The 13,564-nt window shown below is 45.7% G+C and overlaps 1 protein-coding gene across 1 annotated transcript; it reads right to left on the bottom strand.

Moving 5' to 3' along the window:
• Positions 1–6,109: 6,109 nt before the first annotated feature.
• Positions 6,110–7,617, bottom strand: LOC311230077 (CDKN2AIP N-terminal-like protein; the record flags this gene model as incomplete). Its single annotated transcript, XM_084316225.1, is given in 3 exon segments — positions 6,110–6,274; positions 7,469–7,575; positions 7,578–7,617. Coding segments are annotated over 3 exon segments (312 nt in total).
• Positions 7,618–13,564: the final 5,947 nt, after the last annotated feature.

The raw sequence follows: 13,564 nt of genomic DNA, 5'->3' as shown, positions 1-13,564 counted from the left end.
GATGGCCACCTTTTCCTGGCGGAAGCGGAGTAGAACGCCGAGTAGGGAGGGGCCGAGTGTGGGACCGGGCAGTAACTCTTTATTCAGATTTTGGGATCCGATCTGGTAGCTGCAGTTAAATACTATGCGGTCTTTACCGTTGTGATGGACCTTGTGGTGAGGCACGTACCACGATTCAGTGGTCTGGTCAGCCTCTTTAATGTCCATCTTTGTGACGTGTCCCGCTGTGATGAGCTTCTCAATCTCAGCGCGGTATACACTCTCTTGGGCGGGGTTCTTGGCTAAGCGCCGCTCCGTGTTCAGCAGGTACCGTTCTGTGGCGTCTGTCTTGGCGTGGAAAGTAGGCATTCCTTCTCGCCGCAGGAGTGGCGTGGCGTATCTCAACACGCCGTTGACCGGGACTCTCTTGGTCCCTGTCTCGAGGAGGTGAATGGCGTAAATGTCATCTTTAGAGCGAATGTCTTTCTTTCCGTTCTTAAAGGGCATTTGTTCCAAGGTCCATAGCCGCTCTACGTGTTGCAGGTGTGCGGTTTCTCCCTCCGTGACTCGGGAGTGGAGACATCTAGTGGCTGTACTTCGGTTGAGAGATTTGGCGAGCGGGCCTTGGAGAGTCCATCCCAAACGGGTCTCGACTGCTGCAGGACAGCCTCGGGGTCCGGTATGAACCCGGTCTATCGGGACAATGAGGTCTGCATGGTCGGAGCCTATCAACAGGGTCGGCATAGCATTGTCTATGAGCGGGATCGGTAACTTGCGCAGATGTACATATTTCTCCATCAGCTTGGCGACGGGGTATGTGTACCGCGACAGTCCTATTTCTTGGCTGGTGAAAGCGTCTGTAATCTGGTACCGTCGCTCCGGCTGGCCGCTTGCTGCGATAGAGAATGAGACATTCTCGCCCTTTATCGTCTTCAAATCTCGTCTTATTGTCCGAATTGTCATTTGGGTTTCGCTTCCCCGCAGCCCTAGCTGGGCCGCAGCGGAGGCGAGCAGAAGGGTCTTCTCGGACCCGTCATCGAGGACGGCGTAAGTGTCCAGGACCTTATTCTGGTAGCTTAGTGTCACACGCACTACTTTTAGGAGTACTCGGGCTCCACTGCTGCTGGCGGGATCGATGTACATGATGCTCGCTTTGCTGCTGGATGGTGCGGGTGGAGGGCGCCGTCTGTTACTGTCGTGAAGTATGTCCAGATGGGCTCCATCGCACTTGGTGCACCTTTTCTTTAAGCGGCATTCGGCTGCCATGTGTGAGCGCGCACAGCGAAAACAGCGCTTGTTGGACTTTATCCATTGACTTGCTTCCTCCGCGTTCAGCTTGGGGAAGGAGTCACATTGCGCTAGCCAGTGTTCTTTCTCACAGTAGGGGCACACTATCTTCCACTTCTCCGTTCTGGAGGGGGTACTGTGGCTCCTGCTGCTCGGTACTGACTCCGATTGGTGCATCACAGTCACCGATCTTCTTCCATCATTTAGTCGTCTGGTTCCTTCTCTGGAGCCAGGGGTGCTCCGTCCGAATGTATCTAGCCGTAGGCTGCTGACTTCTCTCGCCAGGAAGTCTGCTAGATCGAGGAGGTTCGGTTCGGGGCCATTCGGGTCTCGGTGGTCCCTCTGTCGCCTAAAACGCTCCTGTCGAGCGGGCGGCAGCTTCTCCAAGATCCTTTCCACATTTGAGTTGGCGTAAAGTTCATGCCTCCCCTTCTCTCTCTGCGCTCCCAACATCCCTACCAGGGACTGCACTCTGATGGACAGGTCGTCCAGTGCTCGATTGTCTATTGCTGGGGGTAAGCGGTCGATGTGTCGGATCTCCTGGATCACGTAATCCCATATGCGCCCATACCTCTGGTCCAATGCTACCAGCGCTGCTGTGTATGGGGTGGTGGAAGTCGCGTAGGCGAGCGCTATATTATGTGCGCGGGGTACCTTTAAGTGCTTCAGTAGGATGGCGTATTTATGGCGTTCATCCAATACATCCACCAACATGGTCTCCAGACACATGCGGAGTTCTGTATACTGGGCCCGGTTCTCTTGGGTGAAGTCGGGTACCATAGGCGTGCCAATGTATGACGCTGACTGTGGATACATCGGCGAGCGTTGGGGGAGAGGCCTCCTAGGCGAGTCTCCTCCCGCTCCTTGGTATGGGCTGGTACCGGCAGTGTACCATGGCCCGCTTGTCCAGGTGCTGTTCCTCGGTGCGGGTCGTGCGTCGTGCTCACCCGTGTATAGAGTCGGGGGTCTGTAGCGCAGCTCCGCGGGAGTATAGCCTGGGCTGTACCGGACCTCCTGGTCCGGTAGAGTACTGTGCTGTCGTCGGGCGTGGTTCTCCTCCTCTTCCTCTTCGTCTTCAGTTAGGTCATCCAGTGCTTGTAGTCTCTGGTTTAGCCTCTCCACAGGATATGCTGCTCCTTCCCGGTTGCTAGGTCTCGCTTGGACCGGTGGGGGGAGGTGGTCTGTGGGGGGTATAGACCTCGTCTGTTGGTCAAGTTCAGGGTTGTTTACTCGGCTAGGGGATGCCGCCCTGGAGGTGTGTCTAGACGAGTTCCTGGAGCCTCTGGCGGAGGGAGAGGGTGTTGTCCGTCTGATCAGCTGTTCTATTAGTTGCGCTTGCTGTCTGTCGCGCTCTGCGTCCCGTAGAGCACCAGCAGCTGCTCGCTGGCTGTCTGCTCGGTCTCGGGCCACATTCTCTTCTCTCTGAATGCGTCTTAGTTCTAGACGTATATGCTCTTCTTCGCTCCGCTGCTGGATCTGCAGTCGGTCGCGTTCAGCAGCGGCGTTCAGGCTGATGAGGAAGGCCTGCTGTAGGGTCCTCTCTGCCTCGCTGGGAGAAGGCGGTTGTATAGGGGAGCCTTCCCTCGGGGTACTCCTTGCGGAGCCTTGGAGCTCTATCTCCACGGTGCTCTCCCCGTCTTCTTCCGTGCCGAGTTCTCTCTCGGTAGCGTTGTATTCCTCCCGGGACTCATCGGGGACTACTTCTTCAGTACTGGCGGGGTGTGAAGTCATGTCTGGTTCCCACTGGTCCCCACCGTGAACTTGGTCAGTTACATTAGAACCCGTAGGGGCCTCTATGGTCGGGGTAGTCTGGGCGTTGGGGTTAGACATACTTTTACTTTCTAGTTTTACCGCGTTTACTGTTAGTAGAAGACTAGGTTGTTGACTGACAGCGTAAGCCTCTAAGTACTGAGGGAGCCGTCGTTCGCGCTGCGGGCGTTGGTTAGGAGGATCGTTTCGTGGAGTGTTCATCATAGGCCATTTCAATATTAATAACACTATATTAATATTACACTAATTACCATCCGGCTCGAAGGACCAATTGTAACTGAGGGGTACAATTCCCTGACTGTATTACTAGATATGATACTTACTACCACTACCTTTGTACTTAATATTCGGCCACCCAGTACACGGCATAAATATATTATGATGAACACTGTCACGTAGATGAAACGGATCCAACACAAATGTACGAATTAGAAATAGGTCTTTATTTCTACACAGCGATGGTGTGTAGAGCAAGCACTTAATCAAATCAATCACATTTATGAATGGGAATTAGTATGCACTTTTATGGCAAGAGTATTCGTCGGTATATCAATAGAGAATGTCCAATCTCTGAAGGCGCAGGTGGTACATATACGACCTGGAATAGTTTAAGGAATAACAGCAATGATACTTGAATGATTATATACTGGATCCACTAGGGGGGGGTTAATCCGGTCGCTTGTAAGCCGACAGGAGTAGGAAGGGGGGGGGGGGGTAGAATCCGGCTGCCTCATCCGGCCAAGGGTATCCCAGGTGAACCCACTGTAGTGCCGTTCAATGCGCCGGCGATCCTTGGACCACAGATGAAAGCAGGTGGACTCTTTGTGGGCCGGCTCTCTCCGGTCCACGGGGGAGAGACGTGAAGCGACCTCGTCTTGCAGAGCGTCTCCTCACCTTGCGTCCTCTCCAGGGGGGGGGGTTCCAACACACGGCAGTGTCGGGGGTCTTTATCCATGGAATAATCAATGTATACAAAGCATAATCCGTGCCTGGGAAGGCGGGCTGTCGTCGGTAGAATAATCCGGTATACAGGTCCACTCGCTCGTCGGCTCTGGGGCTCCTCGGGTGCAGCTTCACGTGGGGTCAACCACCCTGGATAAGCAGCCAGTTCTCTGCCCGAAACGATGGGGTACTGACTACGGTAGTATTCTCACCGCACGAAGCACTATATATTAACAGACTATTATTAGCTTAATAGACTACGTCCAACTCGACGATATAGTGCCAAATATGACTATTCAAATATTAATATACACGATGTCTCAATACCGATGGTAGGCGAACTTGGCCTTACTCCCACACGTGGTGTCGCGGGGAGGCTTTACGTCTGTGACTCTATTGGAGGGTAAGAAACTGGACTGAAAAGAAAGTCCTACTTTAGTAGCGCAGTATATATACGCACTATGAACAAATAGTCCCATTAGTGGTGCGTGCGGTAGTCAGATTCCTACGCGGAACTAGGACTTGTTCGTACATGTGGAGCGGTACGTTTGAACTGGGTCTGAGGGGTATGGCAGCCTGGCACCAAGGTCTCGACCAATAGTAGAATGGAGACTATTATGGGATGTTCAGTAGGCTAGAATGGATATTCAATGCATATTGTACAAGGAATATACAAGGGATATCAGGGAATATTAGAGAATATACAAATACAATTAAATATATATATATAAATAAATATATATATTCGGTTTAATCTGGCCCTTCACAACAACAATTAAAAGTCTATTCTATTCTATTCTATTCTGTTCCTGGTCGTCTCAGTGTTATCCTATCTACCCTAGGTACGAGGACGTACTTAGCCTTGCCTGCTCTGTCTGTACTGCCTGCCATGTCCTAACCTCTGTTCTCCCTGTGCCCAGGACCACCACTCCCGGCCGACGCTGTCTCCTGATGTACTACCTGCCTGGACATTCCTGAGGGCAAGAGTCACTACTCGTCCAAAGTCGCACATTCTTGTATATTCTCTACTGCCTTGTCTGCTCGGAACCCAAAGGAATTAAAACCTACTTAAAACACTCCATTCTCTCTCTCCCTGTGTCCTGCTATTGGGCTCCGCCACCGCTGCCCTAACATGATGTTGATCATCCTATCAAGCTAGCTAATGTTTGCAAGTGTAGCTGTACAATAAATGAGTTGAGTCGGGTTGTGTCTCAATGCTGTGTGTTGCAGAACACAAGTACATATACCACACCTTTTCCATGGCGTGAGACAGGTATATATACAGGCACAACAACCAGCCAGCCAACCAGCACCTAATCACTCTCTCCGTGCACAACGAGGCCAATACGACATGACATATGACTGAATCCAGAAGACATCATCTCCCCACAAGTAGACACACATGGTGTACATGGATATATATACACACACACACACACGCACGCACGCACGCACGCACGCACGCACGCACGCACACACACACACACACAACCTCACCATTTACTTAAATCATACATCAAGCATTAACCCAATTGATACCAAAATTGCATAAACTACACAGGTTCATTTATGGAACACATATTGTGTCTTATAAAACGAAGACACATAATTGCAAATAAATAATATAATAAAAAAATTGTCTTGAGGCTTTCTCTAACACGAGGAAACGCTTACGGTAACGTGCGATAAGCTGCCCGGCTGTCTACTGTGTTGTTTGACTCAGGCCATGTTTGATTGATTGATTGATTTATTGATTGATTGATTGATTGATTGATAGAAAATTGTATTAACAGATTGCAGAATGGGTACAATACAGTACAGCTCAATACACACAATTGTTAAGGGGATGCAGACCAGAAAAAGACTTTCGTCTTGTTTACATCAGGGTCCCCCATTTTCAATTCATCATACACCATAGTAGGCTTAGTCCAACACTTTCACAAAGTTGACACGCTACAGCTGCCAACATGATCGGGACAATACCAAAAAATATAATGTGTGTGTTTAGGGATTTGGGTGTATTGTGTGTGTATTAATGAATTGTGTAACCACAAAAGAATTCACATTGCTGATCAGTTTTTATTGATCCATTACAACTAGGAAGGAAGAGTCAATCCATTTAGAGGCCAAGTCATCGACCCTGTTGCTTTTTCATGACCTCATCTCTTGTTTTGAAGACCGGTGCATCCACCACCACGATACCTTCAGCCATGTCTTTCACTCTGTCTAGCATCTCAGTACCGTACCGACATCCAAGGAACACGTTGTTCACCCAAACCATAGACAGAGCGAGTAGATCAGGGCTATTCAACTAAATTGTTCAGGGGGCCACATTGTCAGAAACCCAAGGGGCCAGGGGCCGGACTGCCACGGCGCCTCCCCGTGCTATGAATATATGTACACTTGACACAACACGCAACCACATTTTCACAACTTTTATTTAACTACATTGCAAAAGTAGTATACTTTAAAAAAAAAAAGTGCTTCATTTATGTGCCACATCTGCAACATCTCCTGCAGAAAGTGCTTCATTTATGACTGTGCAACAACTGCAACATCTCCTCTTCAACATTTCAATATAAAAATAAAATAAAAAACAAACAAGTGCATGATGTGCATCTGAACATTCTAACATCAACACTTGAACAAAAAAACACATTTATAGTGCAGCTGAGCTTATGAAAAAGTGCTTCATGTCTGTGCAACAACAGCAAATCACAGCATCTTATTAGCACTTATTGTCCACTCTTAACTCTCAAACATCAGGGGTGGGGGGCAGACAGGCCTAGCCTACATACACACATCTAATGAGAGCGATTGCACTTCTTTGACTGGGCAATGGCAGAGAAAGAGGGTTCATAGGAAGTGAGGGCTACCCGCAAACAGTGATGCAAATGCTCATTTGTCAAGGAGGCACGTTGCTTGTTTTAATGGCATTCATGTGAGAGAAACTGGATTCACAGGTGTATGTTGAGCCAAACATTGTTAGCACAGATATTGCCAGTGTTTTTATTTTGGGGAATGTCTTGACATGAATACACTTTATCCAAAATGTTGTGGTGGATTCATTCTCAAGTGCCTGCTTCAGAGCAGATGATGCTTGCATGTCAATTATTTCAAGTTGCAGGAGACCTTCATCAATGTGAAGTTATGCAAGGAACTCTTGTCCTTTTGTGGAAATAGCAGCTACATTGGCAAATGGGTTGCTCACAAAATGCATCAATTCTCTGGACATGTCAAATTCATCAAATCGTCTTGCAAAGTTTTCCCTCAATTTATCAATGAAATCTGTCATTAATTGAGTGACTTTTGGCTCAATTGTGGGTGTTAACGTTGACATGAAAAGAAAAAAGTAAAAAAAAAAAAAAAAAAAATATATTTTTTTTTATTTATTTTTTTATATTATCATGTAATCTTTGGCGGGCCGGTCAGAATCATCCCGCGGGCCGGATCTGGCCCGCGGGCCGCCAGTTGAATAGCCCTGGAGTAGATGATCCAAATGTGGGTCTTCGTAGTCGTTTATATTACGAAGTATAAACTCCCTCCTGGCGTGCCAGTGTTTATCACTCTCTGAAATACCCCGGAAGGTTTCAATGCCCTGTTTTGTTCAATGAACTCCTGGATATCCAAATCAGCCATGATTGTTTCCAGAGAGCAACGTGCATCCGTTAATACCAAACAGACATTGACGTATTCTGAGTAGAGGGATCCATCCAATGAGAAGGGCAGCCAAGATCTCTGCATGCTTCCCATTTAACGTGCCGCTGAGGCCAGTCGTCCTCAGAGTAAAAGCAGAAAACCTCCTGACTGATGTGACCGATAATGGTCCACCCCCCACTGAGTTTTGACAAGTCGATGATATCACTTCATGCGACTAGTCTGGTGCGTCTGCAGTTCAAGTTTCTTTATTAGTTGTCATACAGAAGTACATAATACTTTTATACAAAATGCTTCTTTCTGTTTCGCTCCAGAGACTGTGCTAGGAAAAAATAGATAATAAAATAAGTATAGCAAGTATAAAATAGAAGTCAAGTACGTAGACAAAAATACCATACAATATACTATACAGTGCAAAGCAGAAGTGGGATGAGGTACAATTTAGGTACAATATAATTTACAGTAAGGTGTAATGAGGTATGGGTTGTAGTGCAAATTCTTTACAGATAAATATAAAGTGTGCTTAGGTGTACTAAAGTGGTTAAAGTGGGTGCTGCAGTGAGTTGTATGTTTAAAGTGAGTGTGTGCGTGTGGATGTGTGTGCTGTGAGTGCATTTGATGGTTGTTACATAGTGTTATTGTTCGTTGAGCATCCTGATGGCCTGGGGATAGAAGCTTCTTCTGAGTCTTTCTGTGCTTGCCATGAGACTCCTGTATCGCTTGCCTGACCGCAGCAGTTCAAAGAGGCAGTTGTTTGGGTGGCTCGAGTCTTTGATAATTCTCTTAGCATTACCCCTGCACCGCTTGTTGTAAATGCCCTGGAGAGTGGGAAGCCCCCCTCCAATTGTGCGTTCGGCTGAGCGGGCCACTCTCTGTAGTCTGCTACGGTCTTGTGCGGTGCTATTCCCAAACCAGGAGGTGATATTACCAGTCAGTATGCTCTCTATTGTGCATGAGTAGAAGTTCTTAAGGATCTTCTGACTGACTTGGAACTTCCTTAGGCGCCTGAGGAAGTAGAGGCGTTGCCGTGCCTTCTTCACAACACTGTCAATGTGTGAGGTCCATGTCAAGTCCTCGGATATGTGGACTCCGAGGTACTTGTATGTACGCTACGCAAAGGTCTACCAAACTACTGTTGGTTTGCCAAGCTACTGTACGTCTCCCAAGCTACTGTATATGAGTCATTCCACCAATCCAGTCCGATTAGGACTTTGGGATATATTTTTTTTACCAAGAGGTATTACTTTTCTGAACACCCCTCAAGATGAATGACATATTTAACTTCCAGAAAAATATATTTTCCCATCTCAGGCATGAAATCTCTATTATTTTTGGTCATTATTGTATGATATGGACACCATTATTCTTCAACCCCGTTACGGACACTCTGGAAGCTCTCTGAATAAGATTAAAACATGTATTTGTGCTAAAGTCAACATTTCTATAATAATTAGATGTCCTTCACACCATTTCTATAATTGCTCGTCTAATAATTACGTAAAATCCTACACTTTTGCTATTCTGAACCCTGAAATTTGCCTTTTTTTGACAGCGGCCGCAAGCTTTTTCATCAGAAATGTGATTTGACCTCAGATTTTGAACTAAAATCTATATTCTTATGTTTGCTCTAAACGTTTCAGACAAAATTATTCAAAAGTTGAATTTGTTTTTCATAAACTTAAAGAAATAATTAATAAACATGTAGCTGTAACAGGGTTGAGTCTAGGGTAACATGTGAGCACACACACAGCAACATGCACATTACAATTAATATGTATGTGGCATAAGCATGTTGAAAAAGCTCAATAATTAATTTAGGTTGAGGGTTACTGAGGGACAGACTGAATAATGTTATTTTAATGAATAATTATTCATTTATTTTGAAATAAATCATTACCAGCATTAACAGCACAGATGGATGTGTATGTTCATGGAAAAAAGTATGGACTTTTTACAAATTTTCTTGGTCATATCCCAAATACATTTTCATGAAATGCCACGAGGGACATGTCAAAATACATGGTGTCAACTGAAATAACAACATAATGCATAATAAAAAAAATTACATTCATGCAATGTTTTTACACTTTATTAAAGAGGACATCTCAACTGAAATAAATAGCATTTCAAAGCACACCACCGTCTCCTTAGCGACTGTACCTGAACACTTCATATCTCACTTCTACTCACCTACTATATCATCAAACAACTGATGATAAAACTGATTAGATAAAAGACACTTAAAAACATCAGAGGGACTCAAATCGGACCGGATTGGTGGAATGACTCATATATGCCAATCTACTGTAGGTCTGCCAAGCTACTGTAGGTCTGTCAAGCTACTGTAGGTCTGCCAAGCTACTGTATATATGCCAAGCTACTGTAGGTCTGCCAAGCTACTGTAGGTCTGCCAAGCTACTGTAGGTCTCCCAAGCTACTGTAGGACTGCCAAGCTACTGTATATATGCCAATCTACTGTAGGTCTGCCAAGCTACTGTATATATGCCAAGCTACTGTAGGTCTGCCAAGCTACTGTAGGTCTGCCAAGCTACTGTAGGTCTGCCAAGCTACTGTAGGTCTCCCAAGCTACTGTAGGACTGCCAAGCTACTGTAGGTCTGCCAAGCTACTGTAGGACTGCCAAGCTACTGTATATATGCCAATCTACTGTAGGTCTGCCAAGCTACTGTATATATGCCAAGCTACTGTAGGTCTTCCAAGCTACTGTAGGTCTGCCAAGCTACTGTAGGTCTGCCAAGCTACTGTAGGTCTCCCAAGCTACTGTAGGTCTGCCAAGCTACTGTAGGTCTGCCAAGCTACTGTAGGTCTGCCAAGCTACTGTATATATGCCAATCTACTGTAGGTCTGCCAAGCTACTGTATATATGCCAAGCTACTGTAGGGCTGCCAAGCTACTGTATATATGCCAAGCTACTGTAGGTCTGCCAAGCTACTGTAGGTCTCCCAAGCTACTGCAGGTCTGCCAAGCTACTGTAGGTCTGCCAAGCTACTGTAGGTCTGCCAAGCTACTGTAGGTCTGCCAAGCTACTGTAGGTCTCCCAAGCTACTGTAGGTCTGCCAAGCTACTGTAGGTCTGCCAAGCTACTGTAGGTCTGCCAATCTACTGTAGGTCTGCCAAGCTACTGTAGGTCTGCCAAGCTACTGTAGGTCTGCCAAGCTACTGTAGGTCTGCCAATCTACTGTAGGTCTGCCAAGCTACTGTATATATGCCAAGCTACTGTAGGTCTGCCAAGCTACTGTAGGTCTGCCAATCTACTGTAGGTCTGTCAAGCTACTGTAGGTCTGCCAAGCTACTGTAGGTCTGTCAAGCTACTGTAGGTCTGCCAAGCTACTGTAGGTCTGTCAAGCTACTGTAGGTCTGCCAAGCTACTGTAGGTCTGTCAAGCTACTGTAGGTCTGCCAAGCTACTGTAGGTCTGCCAAGCTACTGTAGGTCTGTCAAGCTACTGTAGGTCTCCCAAGCTACAGTAGGTCTGTCAAACTACTGTAGGTCTGCCAAGCTACTGTAGGTCTGCCAAGCTACTGTAGGTATGTCAAGCTACTGTAGGTCTGCCAAACTACTGTAGGTCTGCCAAGCTACTGTAAGTCTCCCAAGCTACTGTAGGTCTCCCAAGCTACTGTATGTCTGCCAAGCTACTGTAGGTCTGCCAAGCTACTGTAGGTCTCCCAAGCTACATATATGCCAAGCTACTGTAGGACTGCCAAGCTACTGTAGGTCTCACAAGCTACTGTAGGTCTGCCAAGCTACTGTAGGTCTGCCAAGCTACTGTAGGTCTGCCAAGTTACTGTAGGTCTGTTGAGCTACTGTAGGTCTCCCAAGCTACATATATGCCAAGCTACTGTAGGACTGCCACGCTACTGTAGGTCTCACAAGCTACTGTAAGTCTCCCAAGCTACTGTAGCACTTAGCAGCTCCAGTGGCCTGACAAACACAGTATCTAGAGATGGCATAGTGGTCTAGGGCAATAATTCAACATTATTGTTTAGCATCTTTCAGTGTGATCATATTGTGATAAAATGGTGATTAATATATTAATTTCCCTCATATCACCCAGACCCTAAAATATCCTCATGATTTATTCTTACTGTATATATATTTATCCACATCTGTCTGTACATACTGTACCTGCATATAATCATTTTTACATATCTGTAGACTAGATACTATATCTATATCTATATCTGTTCATACTGTATCCCTTACCTACTCTTACTAGTTACGCTGCTGGCCAGTATGACTTACTACCATAGTGTCTTTATACCTGTATCACTGTACATAATTAATGCTACAACTCTGTACGTACATCTGATTTGCACTATTACTCATTAGTACTGATTTATATATTTTATTTTGTTTAATCACCTATACATTTTATATTACTATTGCACTATTTTTTTTTGTATTCTCTTTTTCCCCCCTTTTTCCATTTTTCTCCCATCCCAATGTTAGTCGTTATGCCAATTCCCAATCCCCTTCCTGGTCGTTGCGCACTCTACCCCCTACCGTCGGTCTGGGAGGGCGGAGACTGCATGCTTCCTCCGACACATGTGTAGCCAGCCCACCGCTTCTTTTCACCTGGCAGTGCGGACTCTCACTGGGAGAGTGTAACGTGTGGAAGGTCACACTACCTCCCCCAGGTCCTTTCCTCGCTGTACAGGCGACCCGACCGAACTGTAGGAGTCGCTGTTTACAACGACCAGGACCCACCCTCACCGGCTTCCCACCCGCTGACACTGCAAATTGTGTCCGTATGGACGGTCGACCAAGCCGGAGGTACCACAGCTGGATTCGATCCCACTGTCTCTGTGGTGGTAGACAGACGCTTAGTATGCTGCGCTACCCGGCCGCCTACTATTGCACTCTAATGATTAATATATACATTTCTGTCATATCACCCAGCCCTATAGTCAAGACCCACATATACTTTTTGTACTGTAGCTGTTCACTCTGTGATGACTGCTGAGGACTTCAGTCTTATGTCTCCTTTTCCTCTGTCTTTCTCACGCTACAGGTAGGCTATAACTCCACTGTTATTGCAGGTGTCATAGGTGCTGTTTGAGGTTTGCTTGTTAGACCTCTGCTCAAGAAACCACTCGCCAAGAGCCATTAGGAGGTTTTTTAGATTGCTCCAGTATGTGGAATCTTTGTTTGTTTAATGTTCTCACAATATGCTGCATACTACGCTATGGTGAGATTGCAGATGCATGTGGGGGAGATTGTGTCAGTTCAGACAGTATTCCTGAACAAATGCAATACAAGGTTGAGATTAGATAGATAGATTAGATTCAAATGCATTGCCATTATACAGCACAAGTACAACGAAGTTTGGCATCCAACCAGAGTGCAAATGTAACAGTAAAGTGCAGTAGTAATACAATGTACAGGTGATTTAACTGTGTATAAAATATATAAATTACTGTAATGTAGTACTAATTTATACAGTGATACAGGTATAAAGACACTTATGGTAGTAAGTAACTAGTAAGAGTAGTGTACAGAGTAGGGATATGTACAGATATAGATATAGTATCTATAAAAAGGTCATATTTGATTTAAAGGTGCTGTAAGTTGTATCCTTGTGCTAAAGTCAGCAAAACTACCACAACAATAAGCACTTACTGCATTCAGAGGTCAAGTCAATGCTCATATTATAGGGTAATACTAGTGACATGTCAAAGAAAGTTGTGTTGAAAATAAATCTTCTTATTTGGGTTGTACTGTACTTGTGCTTTATAATTATGATACATTTGAATCTAATCTTTATATATATATAATATATATATATATATATATTAGGGCTGACCCCTATTAGTCGAATAGTCGACTAATCGATCGAAAGGAGCCGTAGTCGACTGCCAACCTCTTAGTCGAATGCAAAACGCTAATGACACGCATACTCTCATTGTAGCGG

This window comes from Notolepis coatsorum (genome assembly GCF_963971535.1).
Source record: "Notolepis coatsorum genome assembly, chromosome: 6".
NCBI classification, from domain to species: Eukaryota; Metazoa; Chordata; class Actinopteri; order Aulopiformes; family Paralepididae; genus Notolepis; species Notolepis coatsorum.
Note: the sequence above shows the minus strand (reverse complement) of the source record. Positions and strands in the feature narration are given on the sequence as shown.